The 26,691-nt window shown below is 39.0% G+C and overlaps 2 protein-coding genes across 2 annotated transcripts in view; one reads left to right on the forward strand and one right to left on the reverse strand.

The window, feature by feature from the left end:
- LMNTD1 (lamin tail domain containing 1) overlaps positions 1-26,691 on the reverse strand; it is a 137,556-nt gene that overhangs the window by 62,473 nt on the left and 48,392 nt on the right. The window lies entirely within an intron of this gene.
- Positions 17,282-17,718, forward strand: LOC135275282 (elongin-B-like). The gene has a single exon (XM_064376735.1). The coding sequence runs from the start codon at positions 17,317-17,319 to the stop codon at positions 17,671-17,673; it is 357 nt and encodes a 118-aa protein (XP_064232805.1). The 5' UTR covers positions 17,282-17,316; the 3' UTR covers positions 17,674-17,718.

The following is a 26,691-nucleotide window of genomic DNA, read 5'->3' on the forward strand; positions in this document are numbered from 1 at the left end:
CTCTATGGAGACTCGATCCTTGATATTCAAAACTTTTATAAACCTACCACTGTTGATTATTACTCAGACCTTGCTTGGCTCTCCCCTTAAGCCCTTTCTCAACCAGCACAGCCAGTATCAGGACATTTATAATTCAGCTCTTGAGGACAGAACTCAATGTCCCATATTCTCTTGTGTTTACTATTTCTTCACTTCATATCACTTTTTCCCAGACACCCAATCTTCAAATCACTTCCTCATCTTTGACAAACTTCTTTGCAACTCTAAAACAAACCCTTTGCCACGTCATTTTCTTCCATCTCCATGACAACTCCCATGTGTTCCTCCATTACCTAGCTCATACAAAATATTGATTTATCTCTCATTACTTGCCTTGACCCAGCTCATGCTCTAAGCAAATTAATCTGTGTGGTGTCTTTGTCAGTGCCCCTTGCCCTCCCACATCCAGGCCTTTATTCTGACTGTTATCACGGATGACAACATTCTTCCCACACTGCTTCTGACTCCAAAGATGTATTCAGTTTTCAGAGCCAATTTTCTCATCTGTAAAATGAAATTAATACCTATGTCATGAAGGATTAAATAAGGTGAGTAAAGCACTTGAAATATAATTATTGTTACTATTAATGTTAATACAATTATCACTCATCTCTTTCATAAAGTGTTTTCTGATTCTCTCCATACTAGAAAAAATTCCTTTCTCTCTTGAACATCCATGGGGCACACTTCCTATTCCGTCCCCGGCACTTCCTATTCCATCACTTTGTATATTTTGTTACTGTTGTTTTTGTGTGTGTCTTATTATAATGGGTCCTAAGCTCCCTGCAGTCGTGGATCATTTATTGAGTATCTTTGTTCCTTCTCCAGTGCGCAGAATAGACACTTTGTAAGTATTTGCAAAAAGAAGGAACAAAATCACCATAGTGGTAATTATAGCTTTGGTACAATCTTTACTCACAAATTACATCTTGATGAAATTACAAATTAACAAATCCCATTATACTTACAAATTACATAGTGAATCATTCATCTGGAGGGTGATTACCTGGCTCTTTGAGAGGTGTTGGCAGGCTCTAAAAGACAGGCAAAGACCTGAAGAAGGCGTTGCTGCTGCTCAGAAGTAAGAAACTGGAAAGGCTTTTTGTCCCTGGTGAACTTTTTTACTTCTTATATTGAATTTCTTCCATTCTTTTGACTATAAGATGTACCATTATTCTATCAACTACCAAGAAAAAAAGCCCCAAAATAGGGAGTCTAATAGGAAATTCTGGCATAAAGCTAGGATGTTCTGCACCCCCAGGGACTTGTATTTCTCAACATTTGCATTGGAAGAAGGGGAGAAAAGAAAGATCTCCTCTGAGATTTGAACCTTAAGCCATCAGTCACATAAGCATGAAGTCTGAATATACACTATCAGTGTGATGAAAAACCTCTAGAAGAGAATTTAATTTGAAGAGGTCTCAGACTGTTAGTGTTCCTAGTTAACTGTTGGAAATAAATGCTTCCATAAGAAATTCAGTCCAGGACAACAGCAATACCATAAAATGCCATTGATTGTACCATGCATCCCAATGTCAGAGGTGTTAAATTGTGGAAAAATATCATCTTACAATTAATGCTATATGTTGCTTCCATTAAGGACAAAGGAAAGTCTGCAGACAACTCAATGGGGAAGATATAAAATAAAAACAAATCTCTGCATCTGTGACATTTTGACCAGGCCAATTGCCTCTCTTCCAGCAACCAGTGAGGCAATAACTCCAGCCCTATTTTCTAAGTTCAGTAAATAGATTCTGAGTGTGTGAGGCATCGCATCAGGGTCTGTGCTGGTTCCCACTGCCCTAACCTATCATGTCTATGATGGGAGCATATATGGCGTTGGTAGCAGGTGGTGAGAATGGGTTTCTCTAATCCCACTGGACTGAATCCTCCTACCTACTGGCACCTTGACTTCACTCCATGGACAGGCTTCTTCCCTTGTTCACTTGCCTAGTTGTCCACATGCTTATTTGTCTGGCTTTCTCGCATTTCACAGAACACAACAGGAAGCAGCTCATTCATGGAAACAGACATTCCATGTTACGGGACACACGTGTACACACACACACACTTTAGGAAGATTGTCTAATCATGTTTACACTGCTGTGAATAAACTGAAATCTCTAAAATATAGCATTTACCTTAAATATGAGTTTAAATGACACCAGGGAGGAGGAGCAAAAGTGATCTGTGTATGTGGGTGAAATACTGCAGTGATGGTTACTGGGCAAGCAGAGCTAGTTTAAGGGCTGCAGGTTGGGAAAATAGTGGCACCAGGAGGTGAGAATGTACCAAAAATAAATTACTCAACTCCGTAGCTTTTTTCCTGGGGATCCTTGTGGGAACAAGTAACCAAATAAAAATAAAATATGATTTCAATGTGATTTGAAATACAGTCACACAATGTATTACATATGTATGTGAATCAGTTTAATGCAAAACTATGTAAATGAGGGATCTGTTTAATACTATACTGCTCCTTGACAGGAAGATTCACTACCACTGTGTAGACTAGTGCAGATTGAGACTGTGAACTAAAACTTGGCAATTCCCACAGTTGCCATTGGCCGAGTCAGCGTTGAAGTTTCATTTGCAGCCTGTTACTATATCACAGCATATGCAATCTTGAAATTCACTAAAGCAAAATAATGAAAACATTCTTTAAAGACCTATTTCAGGTATCTTTGCATATCGAACTCACCTATAAAGCAGTTAAAACCTAACTCTTGCCTTAACAGCACAGTGAAATTCAAATAAGCCAAATTAAGTTTTAAAATACATGTTGATATTTATCAAATATAATATGAAATCTATAAATTGACCCAAAACATATAACCAAATTAAGCTGATCTAATTTAGGAAGATCTGTTCAGCATCCCAGTTCTGTTCTTGGACAAATGAAAGCATGGTGTAAAAAGATAGCATTATGCTCAAAGGACTAACCTAATACATGTTATTTTCAACCCAGCTTCTCCTAAAGGAGAAGTAATTTAGTTTTTAGTATTTTAGTTTTCAAGTGTTTCCTTCTTAGGCTGTGAGTTAAGTGTAAATATACAGTCAGCCCTCCATTTCTGTGCATTTTGCATCTGTGGATTCATCCAACAGCAGATCAAAACTATTTTTTAAAAAAATGGATGGTTGCATCTGTATTGAACATGTACAGACTTTTTTCTTAGTATTATTCCCTAAACAACACAGTATAACAACTATATATAATAGCATTTACATTGTATTAGGTGTTATAAGTAATCTAGAGATAATTTAAAGTATACAGGTGGTATATGTAGATTATATGCAAATATTACACCATATTATAGAAGGAACTTGAGCATCTAAGGATTCTGGTATCTGCAGAGGGTCCTGGAACCAATCCCCCATCAAAAGATGACTATACAAGGCATCAACTAATTAAACAGGGTAGGTAATATCAGTCATCTGTAATATTTCTAATTGCCTCTTTGATTTCCTGTCTAGGTGTTCTGTATGACACACTGTGCCCCAAACCAAGCTCATTATCTTGCTCACTTTCCAAACATCCTGGAGATGTTATCTCCATCTGACTGCACTATCTCTGCAAAAACCAACTAAATTGCTCAAGCCAAGAGCTTTGGACTCATTCTTGATTCTTCCTTTTTTTCTCTCAACATACTCAACCAACCATTGTGCATTATAAAATGCCTCTTGCATTCATCTCCTTTTCTTTTCAACAATACCAGTATAGACTCCCATCACATCTCTCCTGAACTACCCAAGGAGCCTCTGAGTGGTCTTCCCCTGAAATTTATTTAAGATAAATTTCATTATCATCGCCATTACTCTCAGGAAGTCTTGTGATCTAACCATAGCAGGCTACTAGACACTTCCCTATGCCACCCAGGCTTTGTTCAGTTTAGTTATACCCTCTGCCTAGAATGTCATGTCCTCTTTTGTCCAATGGAAAACTCCCACTTATCTGTCAAGGTTCAGATCATGCGTCATCTCTATTTTGTAGTTTTTCATGACCCCCTCTGGTCTCTTCTTCCACTCACCTTTCCATTGATGTTTTCATATATCTCTGTTTTAGTACTGATTACTAAAGCAAAGCTGATGTGCAATCATTTGCACTGTGACCATCCATACTAGCTGCACGTAGCCAGTCTCCATTCCAATTGGTGGGTACTTGTTTGGCACAAGTGTTAAATATTTTGAATAACACTCCCAATTGCTGGCATTATTTCAGATCTATCTTTATCATGATGCTGTGAGATTAACGGCAAGGGCCGTGCTTTATTCATCCTATTTTTAGGGACTGGCATAATATTCTCATATAGATGTGCCCCTTATATATTTGATGAAATGAACAAAATGTAGACAGTCTTTATAATAATTCTTTCTAAAACATAATTACTTTTATCTAAATAATTATGAAGTTTGTTTGATCTATACCAAGATTATCATCAACCTGTTTAGTGACCAAAGCTACCCTATGGGTTTGATAAGTTCAGGGGTCAGATACAGTAGCCTCTGGTTTGGGTAATTTCATGACTTTTCCTTCTTTGAACCTGGGTGGGAAAAGTCTGGACTTTGAAATCAGACAAACCCAAAATTGAATTGAGAGCAATCTCTCAAACCTGTGAGACTTTGGTGAGCTATTTAACCTCTCTGAGATATACTTCTTCTTTGAAATGGGAAAATGGATACTTCCCTTACAGGGTTGTTATGAGAACAAGTAAGACCGTGTATTTAAGGACATGGCATATAATCCGCCATGAACAGTAAGCTTTAGCCTACTTGGAACTAATTTAAGTTAGTAGAGAAGCTTTCTATTCTGAACAGCAATCTCTCCAATCAAAAGAGAGGAGGAAATGGCAGATAAGGCATATATTTCCTAGAAGCATCCTGTAGCAGCACACATAAGACATCACAATGGACTGCATGCCTATTATCATGAGCCAGTGCTGTCTGTGCTGCTGAGAAATAATCATACAGCCAGGGTTATGTACTAGGGATAAACTAAAGGCCCCAGACAGTGCTTTTTTTGTCAAACAGGAGCTACTGTGTTTTATCTCCAAAGCATCTGGGTTTAAAACATCTGGATTCAGTTTCAATGGAGGCATCCCTTTTGCTGATAAAATATGAGGAGCAACAAGGTAATGTGGTTGGCCGGTCAGCTGTCAAGATTGGTAATGTTATCATAGTTATGATGTTGCTCTGACTCTTTGAAACTATTAGGATTAGGAAAGGCATTTCTGAGACAAGAATTTGAGCACCTCTAAATCACAGAATTTAATAATGAAGCCCTTATGTTTCAAATACATCACTCTTTTGATTAAACTTTATTATCATAGGTATCAAATTCTGATGTAAAAAACTGACAGAAATAATTGATATTATAAAGAGTTAAATCTAGGTTAGAAAATGTACAATTGTGCCTTGTTTAATGATGGGTATATGTTCTAGTTCTGAGAGATGCATCATTAGGTGATTTTGGTTGTGTGAACATAACAAAGTGTACTTATGCAAACCTAGATGGTATGGCTTACCTCACACATCTAGGCTAATTGTCATAGCCTATTGCCTCTAGGCTACAAACCTGTATAGCATGTTACTGTACTGAATAGTGTAGGCAACTGTAACACAATCTAAGTGTCTGTGTATCTAAACATAGAAAAATTACAGTAAAAATGCAATATAATGTTATGGGACCACTGTCATATTTGAAGTCTGCCATTGATCAAATGGTCATTAAACAAAACTTGGCTGTATTTACTTTTATTTACACCTGACTTCCTTTATTCCTCTACTTCTATCTCATCCTCATCCATGTGAAGAGATGAAAACCTGGTATCATGGATCCCACAGCCAACAGGTCTGAAATTTTTCTTCACCGAGGAAGAGGAAGATTATATGATAACTCCATATGGATTTTCAAGATCTAACTAGGATGCCAGAGTGACCAAAAAAAGAATTCCAGGCAAGATCTTGGTGTGGTTTCTTCCCTTCACCTTCAAGTACTGTCTGCTTCACATTTTCTACAGCCAAAAATAACCCTGTCTATGTATCTGTGTGAATAGAGGGTGGTCACGACAGGGGATGTTATGCAAAGCTGATTTCTAAGCTTATCATCCTATGATGTAATAATTAAATCAGCTGTTATTTTCATACCTGTTCATCAGTAAATTACATACAAAGTTATAACTCAGCTTAGATAAGTCAGTTTCCAAACAATGGTCTTGCTCAGAAGCAAACAAAACACTTAGATCAAGAGGAAGGGGAATATTCAATAGGAGACCTCAAAGTACAGAAACATTAAAACTTCACAGGCTCTGAATAAATTTCTGGAAATTGCAGGTGGCTTTCCAGGAAACCACACATCTGGAAATTTTTTTAAAAAATATAACGACCTAAACTTGGTATTTAAATAAGACTGGGTTAATATTATATAAGCAGAGTTATGTGAGAAAACATCTGTATTTGATTTACATAATCATTTTTATAGTATCTGTTAATTACAGAATTTTAGTTAGGAGATAGTTTGCAATGCTAACTTTGAAATGCACACCAAACCTATACCTGAAAACCTTTGTCACATGATATATAATAAGTTACCTAAACAGTTTGTTTGTTTATTTTTTAGAGAGTAGGTCTCACTGTATTGTCCAGGCTACAGTGCAGTGGCAGGATCATGGCTCACTGCAACCTTGACCTCCAGGGTTCAAATGATCCTCTTACTTCAGTCTTCTGAGTAGCTGGGACTACAGGTTCATGCCACCATGCCTGGATTATTTTAAAAAAAATTAGTAGAGACAAGGTCTCACTATGTTGCCCAGGCTGGTCTTGAACTCCTGAGCTCAAGCAATCTTCATTCCTTCTGCCACCCATAGTGCTAGGATTACCAGGTAACCACACCCAGCCAAAAATATCATTAGCCAACATAGGAACACAGATTTTTACCCTTTTTAATCCCCTTGCTCCTGTTTGATATGTGATATCTTATTCTTAAATATGGCTTGGATCTCCTTTATCTTTTTGAATCACAATAATTCAATTTTAACACTTTGTCCTTGTAAACTTGTACTTGGGTTAATGTACCAGCCTCTGCTGGTAGAGGGAGCCACAAGTGCAGAGATCTGAGATAGGGCCTGGCAGAGAGCCTAGTAAGGCTGGGAGAGGGAGTAAAGAGAGTGATGGGGACGGACTTAGTGATAAGGGATGAGTGAGAGGCGATGGAGAGGCCAGAGCCTCAGGGTCTTATCAGTCCATGGGGAGGACTTCAGCTTTCCTCTGAGAGAGAAGGAAAATCACAAGCCAGGGAACCTTGAGTCAATGAGTGTCACAATCTGGCTTGTGTATTTAAAGGACTACTTTGGCTTCTGTGTTGAAATTAAGAGAATAAGAAGCAGAGAGACCAGAGATGAGACTGCTGCCATCATCCAGGGAGAGCCTATGGCATCAACCTCCAGAATGGTGGTGATGGAGGTGATGAGATGTGGTTGGACTCTAGATATAGCCTGAAAGCAAAGGGGGCAGAATTTGCTTGCAGATTAGATATGAGGTGTAAGAGGAAAAGACGAGACGAGATGAATCCAGGGATTTAGGCTTGAGCAACAAGAGGAATTGAGCTGCCAATTTATATATATCAGTGATATATGTGATGAATATATATGATGTATACAATATGTTTATGACTGTTCTCACCAAGTGCAATTGAAACAATCAGAAATTAAATGTGAAGGAGGCTAACTGGTTGACCCAAGTTTACCTTGACAAGAAGGGACAAGCTTGGCCTTAAGCATTGCTCAGTGTAATTGCTGAACCTGTTCTGTTTAACCTATGGCACATCAGCTCCTATATACACCTTAAGTTTTCGTTCAGCAAAAGTCCTATATGACGTTTTGACTTTCAAGAATTCACTTCTTAAGTGTGGATTTTATATGCTTGAGAACATTTTATTGTCCTAATTAAGTATGCAGCATCAAGTCCAGAACTCCAGGTCTCCTATCTTGCAAATGTGACTACATGTAATGCTTTGACAAATAGTAAAGAAATGCATTTTAGCATCTGGCTTGACATCTGCAAAGAATGGTTCCATTTGAAATACAACTAACAGGATTAAAAATTACTTGGAGACTTAAGGAACATAAAGTCGTGCTTCAAAGTCAGTTATATCATGATGGTATTATTTGCATTTGTTTTCTTTTGGCCACCTGGAAAATGTATATTTTCATCATAGACTGGGATCTAATACTTATTCAGTGAGGAGTATTTTTCTTTGGCTGAAAAATACAAATTTGGTTCTAGACATGAGTTCTAAAATATTTTATTTATATCAAATTTTCAAACGTTTTTATATTAAAAAGAAATACTAGTTGAAGCACCTCCCATGTAAAATGGATTATACTTGCTGAAAGCATAACTGGTTTTATTTAAGTTGCTGATTTTTTAATAAAGGGTCTGACCTTGAGGACAGCTGCCAGTTGGCAGAAAGCACAGAGGAGATGAGAAGAGAGTCTGGGGCCAAAATAAACACCTGAGTCTAACATTTGTGTCCCATGGACTCTTTCATGTGTCTGTAAGACATTTAGGGTCTTGGATTAAAACATTCCTTCCAAAAGGGTCACCCTCAGCAAACTCTCTTCCATCTTAGTTTCTTTGGCAGTCTAAAAAAACCTGGCAGCATCCTTGGGTTCTGCTTGTTAAGACTTGTAATATACTATGGACTTGGGCTGCAACCTTCAGCTGAATTTAGATGTAGGAAATTAGCAATTACAAAGTGTTCCTTCTGCCAAAAATCACATGCTGCCACGATTACCTTACTCTGTGATGAAACAAGTCATTTTAATCCTTTGTAGTAGGTGGAACATTATGTACTTGACCAACCAAAAGAAAAAACTTCTGAACTCAAGGGAGATATTTTCAGCAACCACATGTCGGCTTATGCACATAATAGGAAAAGTAATCCTTTTACCCCCAGGTAAAACCTTTTAAAGTAATTTTGAAATGCAATGGGCAAAAGCTCCTTCTCTTTAATAAAATACTTTGTAAATCTGCCAAAGTTTAATACCAACAGACCACACTAAACTAGGTTTCCAACAGGCAACTGAAGAGATGTGATGTCTAATTAGGAAATTGCGTTTTACCTGAACTTCAAGTTATTGTCTCAATTGTCTTTTATCATTGGCAAGTTAGGCATGGCTGGGGTGACACAAGGTTGTTCATTTTTTTTGTGATGTTGATTAGCACAGGTAATTGTTATGATTAGTGAATCCAAGAATTCTATAGCTGAATGAGATCATAAACATTACCTAGTTCAACTTTTGTATTTTACAGATGAAGAAACTAAGTTGCAGAGGATAAATTCACTTGCCCTCAGTCATTGGTCCCATTGGTGACAGTTAGGTCTGGAATTCAGTTTTCCCATTTCACTGTCTTGAATAGAAGGAAAAGGCCCCGTGTTCTATGCCATTTGGGTGTTGTTGTCTCCCCTTCTGCTGGTAAGGAATATCTAAACCTTTGGAGGAAGCACTAGGGGAAGGGTAGTGTTAAAGGGCAGTAGACGTTATACAATAAAAGTACTATTTTGATTTTTTTCTTATTTTAATATTTGTTTTGTTTCCCTTCCATTTGTATTATGATGAAAATTCCCCATGGTGATACCTCTACCTACTCAGCTACTCAAGCCAAAGTCAAAAGCCATCATCCCATCCACTAGATTCCCCAATTTTTTTCTTTTTGAGACAGAGTGTTGCTTTGTCGCCAGACTGGAGTGCAGTGGCTCAATCTCAGTTCACTGCAAACTCCTCCTGGGTTCAAGCAATTCTCCTGCCTCAGCCTCCCAAGTAGCTGGGACTACAGGCGTCCACCACCACACCCAGCTAATTTTTGTATTTTTAGTAGAGACGGGATTTCACCATGTCGGCCAGGATGGTCTCGATCTCTTGACCTCGTGATCCTCCCGCCTCGGCCTCCCAAAGTGCTGGGATTACAGGCATAATAGATCCCCAATTCTAAACCACTCTGCCTCCTAAACAGCTGTCAGATCCTTCTTCCCTCTCCATTCTCACCAACACTGCCTTCATGCAGCCCTTATTATTGCTTACTGAAATACTGTAGTGTCATTTCTTAGTAGCAAAAATTGCCAGTGGTCCACCACTTTCACTTTTTCTCTTCCCAGTTTACCTTGCCATTGGGTGTGACTAAGTGCTGGCCAATGGGAGGTAGGTTGAAAAGTCATGCAGTGCTTTCTGAGGACCTTCCCAGAAAAACCATTGGCAGGCATACTTTACCCTCTTTTGCTTTGCCCCTGGTTAAGCTTGCTGCATGGACTGCAGATTCTGCCATCCTAGATGTTAGATTGAGGCTGACGTGACAACAACAATATAGGAAAGGACTGAGTCTCTGAGGCCATGGTGAACCAGATCTCTAGACTAGCTTTTTAAAGTGGTGGGTTACTGTCAGTCAAGCCCATCCTAATACTTACTGTACAGCTGATGACCTAAATTCCACAACATCTTGAAGGTTATATTTCTAAAACACAAATTCCTTGACAAACCCCATAGCATGCCCTTTGTGTCCTGATCTCAAACCTCTCTGTAGCTTCATCTGTCTTTATGCTTCCCCTTGTGATTAAAGCTTCAGCAGCATTGAACCACATGTAGCTCATTTAACTCATTGTAAGCTCTGGCTTTTGCCCATCCTGTTTCTCTCAGGTGGAAAGTTGCTATTTATCCATTTAAAACTATCTTGGATGGCTCCTTCTTCTGTGATGTCATTTCTTAACACATTGAACTCTAATAGAGTTAATTTCTATCTCCTCTATGTGATTTTCCCCTGTTCTTGTTTCTATTATTGCCTTTGTAGTCTATGTTGTCTGTATATATGTTTTCTTTCCTGGACTATTTTCTGTGTCAGTTTGTTCTTTTATTGGATCTCTGGACTAGATTTTTAAAGTAGTGGGTGGGTAATTTATGAATAGTGATTTCTTCTTGAAAGGGCTTGTAGTTGATATAGTTGGATGCCTCCTCCAAATCTCTTATTGAGATGTAATCCCCAGTGTTGAAGGCAGGGCCCGTTGGGAGGTGAAATACAGGAGGTGGGGTAATTTATAATGAAAAGAGGTCTAATTGGCTCTCTGTTCTGCAAGCTGCGAAGGAAGCATGGTGCCAGTATCTGCTTGGCTTCCAGGGAGGCCTCAGGAAGCTTTTACTCATGGCAGAAAGGGAAGCAGGAGCAGGCACATCATACAGCAAGAGCAGGAGCAAGAGAGAGGTGGGAGGGTGCCACACATTTTTAAAAAACCAGATCTTGTGAGAACGCACTCACTCTTGTGAGGACAGCACCAAGGGAATGGTGCTAAACCATTCATGAGAAATCTGACCCCCATGATCCAATCACCTCCCAACGGGCCCTGCCTTCAATACTGGGGATTACATCTCAACAAGAGATTTGGAGGAGGCATCCAACTATATCAACTATGAATCCAATGAAGAAGAAATCATGATTTTTTTCTTCTTTCTTCCTTTTTAATGGTTAAGAGAGGGCATATTGCCTAGGCCCTCAATAATTACTTGTTGAACTGAAGTAATATGTATTGAATTCAGAGGGTGTTTTAGGAAAGAGGATCAGAGAACATAAAAACTAGGTGAGTATCAGTAAATTTAAAAAAATTAGCTCATATATAATTGGCAATATCCTTTGGCCCTAATTATTAATATTTACGAAGCAACATGGTTTTGGGCAGCAAATTTGTTTATTTATAACTTATCTGGCTATTTCATACTAAGAACCAGAAGTTCTTCTAAGGTACATAGGCTAGTGGTATTAAGGAAAAAAAGAAAATAAAAGAACTGGCTGTGCCCCAGAGATAGTAAATGTGAAGTGTGGGTGTATAAAAGCTAATTACTGATTACACTAAATGTAAAATGTTCAGGAATAAGGTAACAATAAAACAAAAATAAATCTGCTACCATAGCAACTAACTAGAAATTTAATCAAATCTCCTGACTCATCTGGAATTAACATGGAGAGATTTGTAAATTAGGATAAAATGGGAGATGTAAGTGGAATTAAGTGAGTATTACTTTAAGTTTATTTAAATTTTAATTCAGATAATCCCATGTAAATCTGAGTCATAGGCCAAGCTGTAGGGCTAAAATAAGACAGACCACAAATTCGGGACACTTCAAGATGAGTTATGAAATCATGCTAAGTTTCACAAGTATAACATTGATATAAAGAAGTAAAAACCAAAAGTATAAAGATAATATACAGTTCAAAATAGACCACATTAAACTATATTGTTCAGGGATCCATACATAGTAAAACTAAAAAAAGGAAAGAAGTAATTGTCCAAAAAAACCAAGGTAATGATTCCTTCTAGAGCAAAAGATGAGACTGAATTAGCAAAACGTGGGGTTTCTGAGGTCCTGGAAATATTTATTTCTTGACTTAGTTGTCTTTACACAGATATTTCCTTTAAATTATTTATTAAATTGTACGTAGATGTTTTATGTATTTTTGTACATTATTTCACAATTAGAAAGGGAGGAAAGCCTATATATCAGTAAGCAAAAGTCAAACACTCTAATAAGAAAATAGGAAAAACATCAGAACTCAGTGTTCATTTAATATAAGAAATATGCTCAACAGTAGCCAGGGAAATTCAGATTAAAATTACAATTAGATACTATTTAAAACTCATAAAATATGTTTTAAAAGTCACAATAAGATGATACCAAATCTTAATAAGGCTATAGAGGAACAGAAACTCATATATTGCTAGAAGCCAAATCAGAAAACAACTAAGGATGATGTAGCGGAGCTGGAGATATGGATACCCATAACCCAAAAATTACTGTCCAAGGTAAATGTACAGTGACGTTCATAGCAACATCATTTATTACAGCAAAATTCTGGAAACAACCCAAATGCTCATCAATAGGAGAAAGAATAAAGTGTCTATATATATAATAATCAGAAGTAAATTAATTAGAGCTGCACCACCGACATGAATGAATCTCATAAACATGTGAATGAAAACATATGAAAAATATGACGTATTTTACATAAAATTAAAAACTTCCAAAATTATATGCACACAGATATATGCAAATGTTAGGGATACATACAACAGTGGTAAAACTACAAAGGAAGGCAAGGAATTGATAAATAGAAAATTCAGGATAATGGTTGAGGTTGCCTTTTATAGGGCCTGGGATTGGGGATGGAGGGAGACACTGGTGACTTCAAGACAGTTAATGCTGTATTTGTTATGTTTCTTAAGCTGGGGGGTAGGTATGAGTTTGTTCATTTTACTTATTTTAACATTACACATACCTTACATATACTTTTCTCAATATGTTATCTATTTCATTTTATATTTTTTACATTAAAAATAAGGAATTTGATTATGTTTTGATCCTGCAGACCAGCCAAATTACCAAGAAGGATGATGAAATTTAAAATCTTTATGGCAGAAATATTCTCTGCAGAATAACTATAAAAATGCTTTCTTACCTATAAACTAGGTTGAAGAGAGTGTGATGGTATAACTTAATTATTCATTGTGTAGATCTCTTAGAACCAGTTGCCCTGTGAGTATCTGCATTCATAGAAAAAGAATTATTCACCAAGGCTGAGCTTGAAGTAGCTACCACCTGTCTCAACCAGCTTACTAGGTACAGGGATTTGGCACATTTGTGGGAATTACAATCCCAGAGAAGGGTCAGAGCAAGATGGTGGAAGAGAAGTCTCCACCAATCATGCCCCCCACAAAGACACCAGTTTAACAACTATCTACACGCTACACACACAAAAACAGCACCACCATAAAAACAAAAAATCAGGTGAGTATACACAGAACTTGGTTCTAACTTCATACTGCTGAAATAGGCACTGAAAAGGTAGAAAAAAGCAGTCTGTAATCACCGACAGCAACCATCGCCCATTTCCTGGCAGCAGCAGTGTGGTGAGGAGAGTGTTTCAGTGTGCGTAGGAGAAGGAGATCATGGCATTAGAGAGGCATTGAACTCAGTGCTGCCTTATTGTAAAATAAAAAAAAAAGGACCAACTCTATTGATGCCCACCCATGGAGCGAGCATTTAAAGCAGCCCTAGCCAGAGGGGAATTGGCCATCTCAGCAGTCCGAACTTGAGTTCCCAGAAGCCTTGCCACTGCAGGCTAAAGTTCTTGGGGCCCTTAAGAAACTTGAAAAGATAGTCTAGACCACAAAGACTACAACCCCTAGGCGAGTCCTCGTGCTGAACTGGGCCTAGATCCAGTGGACTAGGGGGTCATGTGACCTACTGAGATACCAGCCCGGTGTCTCAGGTAGTGCTGGCATCACCCCTTCCTTAGCTCCAGGCTGCATAGCTTGTGGCTCAGAAAGAGACCCCTTGCCTCAGCTTGAGGAGAGGAGAGGGAAGAGTATAGAGGACTTGGTTTGGCATCTTGACCCTCAGCCACAGCAGGATAGAGCTGTGATAGGCAGCTCAGCCCACAGTAGGATACAGCACCAGAGTCGTGAGGCCAGGCTTTCACTCCAGGAAAGGGAGGACCCTGGACTGGGAGGGAATCTGCTATCTGGAAGGGAAGGACCCAGTCCTGGAAAAATTCATCACCTGCTAACTGAAGAGCCCTTGGGCCCTGAATAACCAGCAGCAATACCCAGGTACTATGTTGAGGGCCTTGAGTAAGACTCCAAGACTGGCTGGCTACAGGTAAGACTTAGCACATGCTGCAATGGCTATAGAGTGAGACTCCTTCTACTTGAGAAAAGTGAAGGGAAAAGCAAAGGAGACTTTATCTTGTACCTGAGGTACCAGCTTGGTCACAGCAGGGTAGAGTACCAAGCAGGCTCTTAGAGTCCTAGATTTCAAGATGTGGCTCTTGGATGGCATTTCTGGACCTGCCCTAGGCCAGAGGGGATTACCAGGTAAAGTTCCTTGTTCTCTTCCCTTACTTTCTCCCAAATGAATGGAGTCTCTCTCTCTCTCTGTTCTAAGCCAGCTGGAGCAGGAGGTGGTATGACATAAGCACCCCTGTGGCTACCACCACTAGCTCTGCACTGGAAGGGTGAGTCCCAGGCCAGGCTGCCTTCAGCACAAGGTGGCTGAAGAGACCTTGGGCTTTAAGGGGAGTACTCCATGTGGGCTTGTGGTGGTAGTGGCCACAGGGTGAGGCTCCTCTGCCTTTGGAAAAGAGAGGGAGGAGGGGGAAGGACTATGTCTTGTGGTTTGAGTGCCCACTCATCTGCAGAACAATAAAACACTGGATAGACTTCTAAGATTTTTTATTCTAGTCCCTAGTTCCTGGATGGCACCTCTAGACATGCCTAGGGTGTGGGGGAACTTGTCACCCTTAAGGGAAGGACACGGGCCTGGCTGGCTTTTCCACCTGCTTTTATAAAGCTCCAGGGCCTTTAGCAAACCTAGGGCATAGTCAGGGAGTGGTTCCAGCAAGCCTTAGGCGAGACCCAGTGGTGTACTGGCTTTAGGTCTGATGCAGCACAGTCCTAGTAGTGGTGGCCACAGAGGTGCTTCTGTCACACACCCCCTGACTCTTAATGGCTCAGAACAGAGAGATAGAGAGAGGGAGACTCTATTTATTTGGGAGAAAGTGAGAAAGATCACAAGAATCTGCCTGGTAATCCAGATAATTCTTCCAGATCTTGTCCACGACCATAAAAGTAGTACCTCTATGAGTCTGCAAGAACCACAGAGTTACTGGGCTTCTGGTGCCTCCTCAAGCAGATACAGCTTAGATCATAACACCTAAGTTCTTTTGAATATCCAGAAAGCCTTCCCAGCAAGGACAGGTACAAACAAGCCTGAGTGAGAAGATTACAGGAAACACCTACGTCTTCAGTGCCCAGACACTGAAGAATATCTGTAAGCATCAACATCATCCAGAAAGACATGATATCAGGAGAGGATCATGGCATACAGGAGGCAGAACTAGATTGCAGCTCCCACTTGAATGGACAGAGCAGCATGTAAAGGCTCGCATCGTGAACTATTGTTTGGAATGACTGCAGGCATATATTAGGAAAGCTAAGAGAACCCGAAGACCATCTGAAGGAAGCAGATTGCTCCTGCAGGACTTGGGAGATGCCCCAAATACTGTGAGTATCCAAACTGTGGAATTGGGCAAGGGAGATCGTTCACCCTGGAACATGCGCCTCACTGGGGAACCTGAAGGCCTAGATTACAGCAGAAGATTCTGACCTTACCTGGAGTTGAACCAATTTAGAAAGCCAAGCAAAATACAGGGGCAGAGGAAGCAGCGGGAAAAGTCCTGTGGGCTTGCTGGGTCCTCTGGCAAGCCATTTCTGCCCTGCCTCACAGGGGTCCTTGGGGAGAGCAGCCAGAGGCACTGGGAAAAGGCCACAGGGAGAACGAAAACTCCAGATGAACTCTGTAATAATTTGAACTGATTGAGAAGTCTCCTGGCCAGAACTTGGAAAAAGGTGTGAATCCAGCGTGCAGACTCCATAGGCCTGGGAAAAATGAATGTCCTACTTGCTTTTGCAGCTGGAAAGTGGGTCACCTGGGGCAAGTTCTCAGCCCTGCTTGCCCACTGCCTGAAAAGAGATTTGGTGCTGTTGCGGGGAGGGGGGTGAGCATGGTGAGAGTGAGATCAGCCTTTTGGGTTGCATGGGAGCTCAGTAGGCCTGTGACTGCCAGCTTTCCCTGACTTCCACGACAACCTTCATGACAGAGTAAAGGCAGTTCATAATCATCCTAGGAATATAACTCTATTAACCTGAGACTCTCACCCCCAGCCCCCATAGCAGCTGCAGCAAGACCTGCTCAAGTAGAGTCTGAACGCAGACACACTTCACCCTGCCCCAACCTAATGGTCCTTCCCTATCTACCCTGGTAACTGAAGACAAGGGCATATACTCTTGGGAGATTTAGGGCCCCATCCCCCAACCTATTCCTCTCCATACTACCATAGCTAATATTCTCTTGAAAGCTCCAATCCTGGCAAGAGCCAAACCAGAACAAAAATAGTGCATTAAGCAACCAAAGCCGAGGACCCTCACAGAGTACATTTTACTCCCCTGCCACCTCCATCATGGCAGGTGCTGGTATCCACAGCTGAGAGACCCACAGATGATTTATATCACAGGACTCTGTGCAGACAATCTCCAGTACCAGCGAAGAGCCTGGTAGACTTCCTGGGTAGCTAGGTCCAGAAGAGAGATAATAATCACTACAGCTCAGCTCTCAGGAAGCCATATCCCTAAGAAAAGGGGGAGAGGGCGCCGGCGCGTCGAGGGGAGAGGCAGCCGCCGCGATGGACGTGTTCCTAATGATCCGGCGCCACAAGACCACCATCTTCACGGACGCCAAGGAATCCAGCACGGTGTTCGAGCTGAAGCGCATCGTCGAGGGCATCCTTAAGTGGCCGCCCGACGAGCAGCGGCTGTACAAGGATGACCAACTCTTGGATGATGGCAAGACACTGGGCGAGTGTGGCTTCACCAGTCAAACAGCACGGCCACAGGCCCCAGCCACAGTGGGGCTGGCCTTCCGGGCAGAGGACACCTTTGAGGCCCTGTGCATCGAGCCATTCTCCAGCCCGCCTGAGCTGCCCGACGTGATGAAGCCCCAGGACTCGGGAAGCAGTGCCAATGAACAAGCCGTGCAGTGAGGACCCCGAAGAGGCCCATTCCCTTCAATAAAAGAGATGTGGGAGTCTGAAAAAAAAAAAAAAAAAAAAAAAGAAAAGGGGGAGAGTACTACATCAAAGGAATACCCCGTGGAACAAAAGAATCTGAACAGTCTTGAGTCCTAGACTTTCCCAAAGACAGAGTCTACCGAAATGAGAAGAAACCAGAAAACCAACTCTGGTCATATGACAAAACAAAGTTCTTTATCACCACCCAAAAATTACTCTAGCTCACCAGCAATTGATCCAAACCAAGAAGGAATCCCCGATTTACCTGAAAAGAACTCAGAAGGTTAGTTATTAAGCTAATCAGGGAAGCACCAAAGAAAGGCAAAGCCCAATCTAAGGAAATAAAAAAAAATAATAATACAAGAAGTGAAGGGAGAAATATTCAATGAAATAAATAGCATAAACAAAAAACAATCAAAACTTCAGGAAACAATGGACACACTTGCAGAAATGGACACACTGATAAAAATACAAAATGCTCTGGAAAGTCTCTGCAACAGAATTGAACAAGCTGAAGAAAGAACTTCAGAGGTCAAAGACAAGGTCTTTGAATTAACCCAATCAAATAAAGACAAAGAAAAAAGAATAAGAAAATATGAACAAAGCCCTCAAGAAGTCTGGGATTATGTTAAACAACCAAACCTAAGAATAATTGGTGTTCCTGAGGAAGATGAGAAATCTGAAAGTTTGGAAAACATACTTGGGGAGTAATCAAGAAAAATGTCCCCAGTCTTGCTAGGACCTATATATCCAAATATAAGAAGCTTAAAGAACATCTGGGAAATTCATCACAAAATGATCATCGCCTAGGTACATTATTGTAGAAAGTGAAATAAAGGTTCCTCTTCAAATTCTCTTAAGCCTATTAAGAAGAGGTAGTAGTCTCTCTAGATTAATCTATTCAAAGGCCTTTGTTACATCTGCGAGCTAAAATGAAGAAATCAGTGTATTTTGTGTTCTTAGTTCTTACATTTTAGCCTAGATATCTGCCCTGACATGCCTGGATAAGCCCAGGCAAGCCTTAGGTCATAGCTTATTCCTCTTTCCTTATTTAGAAGTATTTTTGCCTCTCTCAGCATTCCATAAGCTACTTTCTTTTTTCCTTTGTTCTCCTCTGCCCCTATCTCTTTAGCAAAGTTTTAAGTTGTTAGCCAATTGAGTATAGCCTAGAATGTGAGGTCCAGTTCCAGCCAATGGAATTAGGACACAGCAATAAGGCTGGATGCGTTAGATATAAATATGCCTGCTCTTCCTTTGTTCAGTGCACTCTTGTGGCAAGGTTGCTAGCAAGCAGTTCCCTTTCTGCAGAAACTAAAAGAAAGTCTTGCTAAGAAATCTTTTGTCTGAATGCTGATTCTTCTCTGTGACATCAGAAGATAAGCACTTATTCCCAACATTGTCATCAGGTTATCTAAAGTTAAAATGAAAGAAAGAATCTTAAGAGCTGCTGTGAGGCAAAAGCACCAGGTAACTTATAAAGGAAAATCTATCAGATTAACAGTAGATTTCTCAGCAGAAACCCTATGAGCCAGAAGAGATTGGGGCCTTATCTTCAGCCTCTTCAAACAAAACAATTTTCAGCCAAGAATTTTGTATACAGTGAAACTAAGCATCTATGAAGAAAACATACAGTCTTTTTCAGACAACCAAATGTTGAGAGAATTTGCCACTACCAAGCCAACATTACAAGAACTGCTAAAAAGAGCTCTAAATCTTGGAAAAAAAAAATCCTGGAAACATATCAAAATGGAAAATGCTTTAAAGAATAAATCTCATAGGACCTATAAAACAAAAATACAATTAAAAAACCAAGATATACAGACAATGAGTAGTGTGGTGAATGGAATATAGCACCTCACATCTCAATACTAATGTTGAATGTAAATGACCTAAATGCTCCACTTAAAAGACTCAGAATTGCAGAATGGATAAGAATTCACCAACCAACTATCTACTGCCTTCAAGAGAATCACCTAACACTTAAGGATGCACATAAACTAAAGGCTACTATGAATACCTTTATGGGCATAAACCTAGAAGTCCTAGCAGAGATGGATACTTTCCTGGACAGGAAACTTTCCTAGCTTCAATCAGGAAGAATTAGATACCCTGAACAAAACAATAAAAAGCAGTGAGATTGAAATGGTAATTAAAAATTACCCACAAAAAAGTCCTGGACTAGACAGATTTATAGCAGAATTCTACCAGACATTCAAAGAATTGGTGCCAATCCTATTGACACTATTCCACAAGATAGGGGAAGAAGGAATCTTCCCTAAATCATTTTATGAAGCAGTATCACCCTAATAAAAGAACCAGGAAAGAACATAACCAAAAAAGAAAGCTACAGACTAATATCCCTAATGACTATAGATGCTAAAATCCTTAACAAAATACTAGCTAACCAAATCCAACAGTATATCAAAAAGATAATCCACCATGATCAAGTGAGGTTTCATACCAGGGATGCAGGGATGGTTTAACATATGTAAGTCAAAAAATATGATATACCACAAAAACAAATTAAAAACAAAAATTACATGATCATCTCAATAGATGCAGTAAAAGCATTGGACAAAATCCAGCATCCCTTTATGATTAAAACTCTCAACAAAATTGGCATACAAAGGACTTATCTCAATGTCATAAGAGCCATTTATGACAAACTCATCACCAACATAATACTGAATAGGGAAAAGTTGAAAGAATTCCCTCTGAGAACTGGCACAAGACAAGGATGCCCATTCTCACCACTCCTCTTCAACATAGTACTGAAAGACCAAGCAAGTGAAATCAGACAAGAGAAAGAAATAAACGGCATCCAAATCAGTAAAGAGGAAGTTGAATTGTCACTGTTTGTTGATGATATGGTTGTTTACCTAGAAAACTCTAAAAACTCTTCCAGAAAGCTCCTAGAACTGATAAAAGAATTCATCAAGGTTTCCAGATACAAAATGAATGTAGAAAAATCAGTAGCTTTTTTTTTTCTGGTCTCTTGAATTTCAATTTATTTCCTTTGTTTCTTATTCATAAATAGTAAGTAGACATTTATAGCTCTGTTGGGCCTGCCACCATGCTGGGTAATGGGAACAAAATCATGGGAATATCACCCTAACCTGACAGCTGTACATTTGTGTATTAGCCCATTTTCACACTGCTAATAAAGACAAACTCAAGACTGGGCAATTTGCCAAAAATAAAAAATAAAAATAAAAAGGTTTAATTGGACTTACAATTCCTCATGGCTAGGAAGGCCTCACAATCATACCCACCCCCTGATTAAATCATTTCCTCATGATTAAATCATCTCCCACCAGGTTCCTCCCACAACAGGTAGGAATTATAGGAGCTACAAGATGAGATTTGGGTGGGGATGCAGAGCCAAACCATATCATTCCTCTCATGGCCCCTCAAAAATCCCATGTCTTCTCATTTCAAAACCAATCATGTCTTCCCAACAGTCCTCCAAAGTCTTAACTCATTTCAGCATTAACTCAAAAGTCCACAGCGCAGAGTCTCATCTGAGACAAGGCAAGTCCCTTTCACCTATGAGCCTGTAATATCAAAATCAAGTTAGTTACTTCCTAGATACAATGGGAGTACAGGCACTGGGTAAATTCAGTCACTACAAATGGGAGAAATTGGCTAAAACAAAGCAGTTACAGGCCCCATGCAAGTCCAAAAATCCAGCAAGGCAGTCAAATCTTAAAGCTCCAAAATGATCTTTTTTGACTCCATGTCTCACATCCCAGTCATGCTGATGCAAGAGGTGGTTCCCATGGCCTTGAGCAGCTCTTCCCCTGTGGCTTTGCAGGGTACAACCTTGCTCCCGGCTGCCTTCATGGGCTGGCATTGAATGTCTGTGGCTTTTCCAGGTGCACAGTGCAAGCTGTCAGTGGATCTACCATTCTGGGGTCTGGAGGACTGTGGCCTTCTTCTCCCAGCTCCACTAGGTAGAGCCCTAGTAGGGACTCTGTGTGTGGCCTCTAATCCCACATTTCCCTTCTGCACTGCCCAAGCAGAGGTTCTCCATGAGGGCCCCACCCCTACAGCAAACTGCTGGCTGGGCATCCAGACATTTCCATACATCTTCTGAAATCTAGGCAGAGGTTTCCAAACCTCAATTCTTGACTTCTGTGTACTCGCAGGCTCAACATCACATGGAAACTGCCAAGGCTTGGGCCTTGCACCCTCTGAAGCCATGCCTGAACTGTATCTTGGCCCCTTTAGTAGGTTTCCTATACACCAACAATGACCAAGTGGAGAATCAAATCAAGAACTCAACCCCTTTTACAATAGCTGCAAAATAAATAAATAAATAAATAAATAAATAAATAAATAAATAAATAAATAAAATAAAAGGCTCAGGAATATACCTAACCAAGGAAGTGAAAGACCTCTATAAGGAAAACTACAAAACACTGCTGAAAGGAATCACAGATGACGCAAACAAATGGAAACACATCCCATGCTCATGAATGGGTAGAATCCACATTGTGAAAATGACCATACTGCCAAAAGCAATCTACAAATTCAGTGCAATCCCCATCAAAATACCACCATCATTCTTCTCAGAGTTAGAAAAAAGTCTTAAAATTCATATGGAACCAAAAAAGAGCCCGCATATCCAAAGCAAGACTAAGGAGAAAAAAAAAAAAACCTCCAAAAAACAAAAAATACATCTGGAGCATCTGGAGGCATCACACTACCTGATTTCAAAGTATACTATAAGGCTAACAAAAACAGCATGGTACTGGTTTAAAAACAGGCACATAGATCAATGGAACAGCAGAACAGAGAACCCAGAAATAAGCCAAAATACTTACAGCCAACTGATCTTCAACAAAGCAAACAAAAACATAAGGTGAGGAAAGGACACCCTATTCAACAAATGGTGCTGGGATAATTGGCAAGCTACATGTAAGTAGAATGAAACTGGATCCTCATCTCTCACCTTATACAAAAATCAACTCAAGATGGATCAAGGACTTAAATCTAAGACCTGAAAATATAAAAATTCTGGAAGATACCATTTGAAAAACTCTTCTAGACACTGGCTTAGGCAAGGATATCATGATCAAGAATCCAAAAGCAAATGCAATAAAAACAAACATAAACGGCTGAGACTTAATTAAACCAAAGAGCTTTTGCATAGCAAAAGGAATGGTCAGCAGTGTAAACAGATGACCACGGAGTGGAAGAAAATCTTCACAATCTATACATCTGACAAAGGACTAATATCCAGAATCTACCACAGACTCAAACAAATTAGCAAGAAAAAACATCTCATCAAAAAGTGGGCTAAGAACATGAATAGAAAATTCTCAAAAAAAAGATATACAAGTGGCCAAAAAACATATGAAAAAATGCTCAACATCACTAACAATCAGGGAAAAGCAAATCAAACTACAATGCAATACCACCTTACTACGGCAAGAATGACCATAATAAAAAAATAATAGATGTTGGTGCGGATGTGGTGAACAGGGAACACTTCTGCACTGCTGGTGGGAATGTAAACCAGTACAGCCCCAACGGAAAACAGTGTGGAGATTTTTTTTTTAAATTAAAAGTATAACTACCATTTGAACCAGCAATCCCACTATTGGGTATCTGCCCAGAGGAAAAGAAGTCATTATATGAAAAAGATACTTGTACATACATGTTTATAGCAGCACAATTTGTAATTGCAAAAACATGGAACCAACAAATGCCCATCATTCAACAAGTGGATAAAGAAACTGGGAGATACACACACACACACACACACACACACACATATACATATATGTATCCTATGTATATATATGATGGAATACTACTCAGCCACAAAAAGGAATGAATTAATGACATTCATAGAGACCTGGATGAGATTGGAGACTATTATTCCAAGTAAAGTAACCCAGGAATGGAAAACCAGACATTGTATGTTTCCTCTCATTAGTGGGAGCTAAGCTATGAGGATGCAAAGGCGTAAGAATAACACAATGGACTTTGGGGACTCAGGGGGAAAAGTTGGGAAGAAGGTGAGTGATAAACAACCAAAAATTGAGTGCAATGTATACTACTTGAATGATGAGTGCACTAAAATCACACAAGTCACCACTAAAGAACTTACTCATGTAACTGAACATCACCTGTTTCCCAACAACCTATAGGAAAAAAATTTTAAAAACACACACACAAATTAGCAGAGTCATTGTTAGCCATGGACAGAACTTAACAGCTTCCTCTTGTCTTCCTATTATGTGAGAAATATGATCTATTTTAAGTCACTGTACTTGGGTTATAAATGAAGTCAAGTATAAATGCATTTACATATTTTTCTCTCCCTTCCTAATTTCTAGTAGAGGATAATCCCACTCATCTTTCTTCTGTTGATTTTGAAACCGTACATTCATTTTTGATTCTTCAATTGTTATTCTTTAATTTTTAGAAAACAATTGGCTTAACAATGGACTAAAACTAGTAGACAGCTGTATCTTTCTAAATAATCAATAAACTAAAATGTTTTGGTCTAAAAAAATAAGTAAAATAAAAAATAAATAAAAACATTATATTACCAAATGAACTAAATAAGTCACCAGGGACCACTCCTGGAGAAACAGAGATATATGACCTTTCAGACAAAAAATTCAAAATGCTGTGCTGAGGAAACTCAAAGAAATTCAAGATAACACAGATGGAATTTAGAATTCTATCAGACAAACTTAACAAGTAGATTGAAATAATTAAAAAGAATAAAGCAGAAATTACGTAGCTGAAAAATGCAACTGGCATACTGAACAATGCATGAGTCTTCTAATAGCCGAATTGATCAGTCAGAAAAAAAGAATTAGTGAGCTTGAAGACAGGCTATTTGAAAATACACTGTCACAAGAGACAAAAGATAAAACAGAATAAAAAACAAGGAAGCACACCTATAGGAACAAGAAAACCACCTCAAAAGGCCAAATTTAAGAGTTATTGACCTCAAAAAGGAAGTAGAGAAAGATATGGGGTAGAAGTTTATTCAAAGGGGTAATAAAAAAGGACTTCCCAAACCTAGAGAAAGATAGCAATATGTAAGAACAAGAAAGTTATAAAACACCAAGCAGATTTAACCCAAAGAAGACTACCTCAAGGCATTTAATAATCAAACTCCTGAAGGTCAGGTCCAAAGAAAGGATCCTAGAAGCAGTTAAGAGAAAAGAAAGAAATAACTTACAGTGGAGCTCCAACAGGTCTGGCAGCAGACTTTTCAGAGGAAACTTACAGGCCAGGACAGAGTGGCATAACATGTTTAAAGTGCTGAAGGAAAAAAAAAATTATGGTAGAATAGTATATCCAGTAAAAATATTCTTCAAACATGAAGGAGAAATAAAGGCTTTCCCAAACAATCAAAAGTTGAGGGATTTCAACACCAGATCTGTCCTATAAGAATTGCTAAAGGGAGTACTTCAATAGAAAGAAAAAGAATGTTGATGAGCAAAAAGAAATCATCTGAAGACATAAAACTCATTGGTAATAGCAAATATACAGAAAAACACAGAACATAACACAATGTGAAAAACAAAATGTGAAACAAGAAAATGTGAAAAAATTGAGGACAAAGTTAAGGCAGAGTCTTTATTAGCTTTCTTTTTGCTTGTTAGGTTGTTTATACAAGTGTTAAGTTGTTATCAGCTTAAAATAATAGCTTATAAGATAGTATTTGCAAGCCTCATGATAACTTCAAAACAAAACACAGATAATGGATATACACACACACAAAAAGTAAGAAACTAAATCATATCACCAGAGAAAATAATCTTCACTAAAAGGAAGACAGAAAGAAAAGAAGAAGAGACCACTAAAATCCAAAAACCACATAAAATAGTAGAAGTCAGTTCTTAGTTATAAATAGTAATATTGAATGTAAATGGACTAAACTCTCCAATCAAAAAGACATAAAGTGGCTGAAACACTTCACATATAAAAACACACATAGATTAAAAATGAAGGGATGGATAAAGTTATTCCATGCCAATGGAAACAAAGAGAGAGCAGGCAGACCTATATTTACATCAGACAAAATAGATTTCAAGATTAAATCTATAAGAAGAGACAAAGAAGGTCACTATATAATGATAAAGGGGTCAATTCAGTAAGAGATTATAACAATTTAAAATATATATCCACCCAACACTGAAGCATCCAGATATATAAAGCAACTATAATTGGAGATAGAGAAAGTCTCCAATACAATAATGGTTGGAGACTTCACCCCACTTTCAGCATTGGACAGATCTTCCAGACATAAAATCAAAAAAGAAACATCAGATTTAATATGCGCTATAGACCAAAAGAATCAAATAAATACTTAGACATTTGTCACCCAATGGCTGCAGAATACACATTCTTTTCCTCAGCTCATGGATCATTCTGAAGGATAGATCATATGTTAAGTCACAAAACAAATCTTAAGACATTAAAAAAAAATTGAAATAATGTCTAGCATCTTCTCTGATCACAATGGGATAAAACTATAAATTAATAACAAGAGAAATTTTGGAAACTATACAAATACATGTGATATGGTTTGGCTCTGTGTCCCCACCCAAATCTCACCTTGAATTGTAATAATCTCCACATGTTGTGGGAGGGACTTGATGGGAAGTAATTGAATCATGCAAGCATGTTTTGCCCATGCTGTTCTTGGGATAGTGAATAAGTCTCATGAGATTTGATGGTTTATAAAGGGAGTTCCTCTGCATATGCTCTCTTGCCTGCCACTATGTAAGACAAGCCTTTGCTCTTCTTTCACCTTCCAGTATGATTGTGAGGACTCCCCAGCCATGTGGAAATGTGAGGCCATTAAACGTCTTTCCTTTATAAATTACCGAGTGTTAGGTGTGTCTTTATTAGCAGCATGAGAACAGACTAATATAACATGGAAATTAAATAATAAGCTCTTGAATGACCACTGGCTCAATGAAGAAATTAAAAAGAAAATTGAACAATTTCTTGAAC

This window comes from Aotus nancymaae, unplaced genomic scaffold (genome assembly GCF_030222135.1).
Source record: "Aotus nancymaae isolate 86718 unplaced genomic scaffold, 86718_ANA_hifiasm-v0.15.2.pri h1tg000016l, whole genome shotgun sequence".
In the NCBI taxonomy this organism is placed as follows: domain Eukaryota; kingdom Metazoa; phylum Chordata; class Mammalia; order Primates; family Aotidae; genus Aotus; species Aotus nancymaae.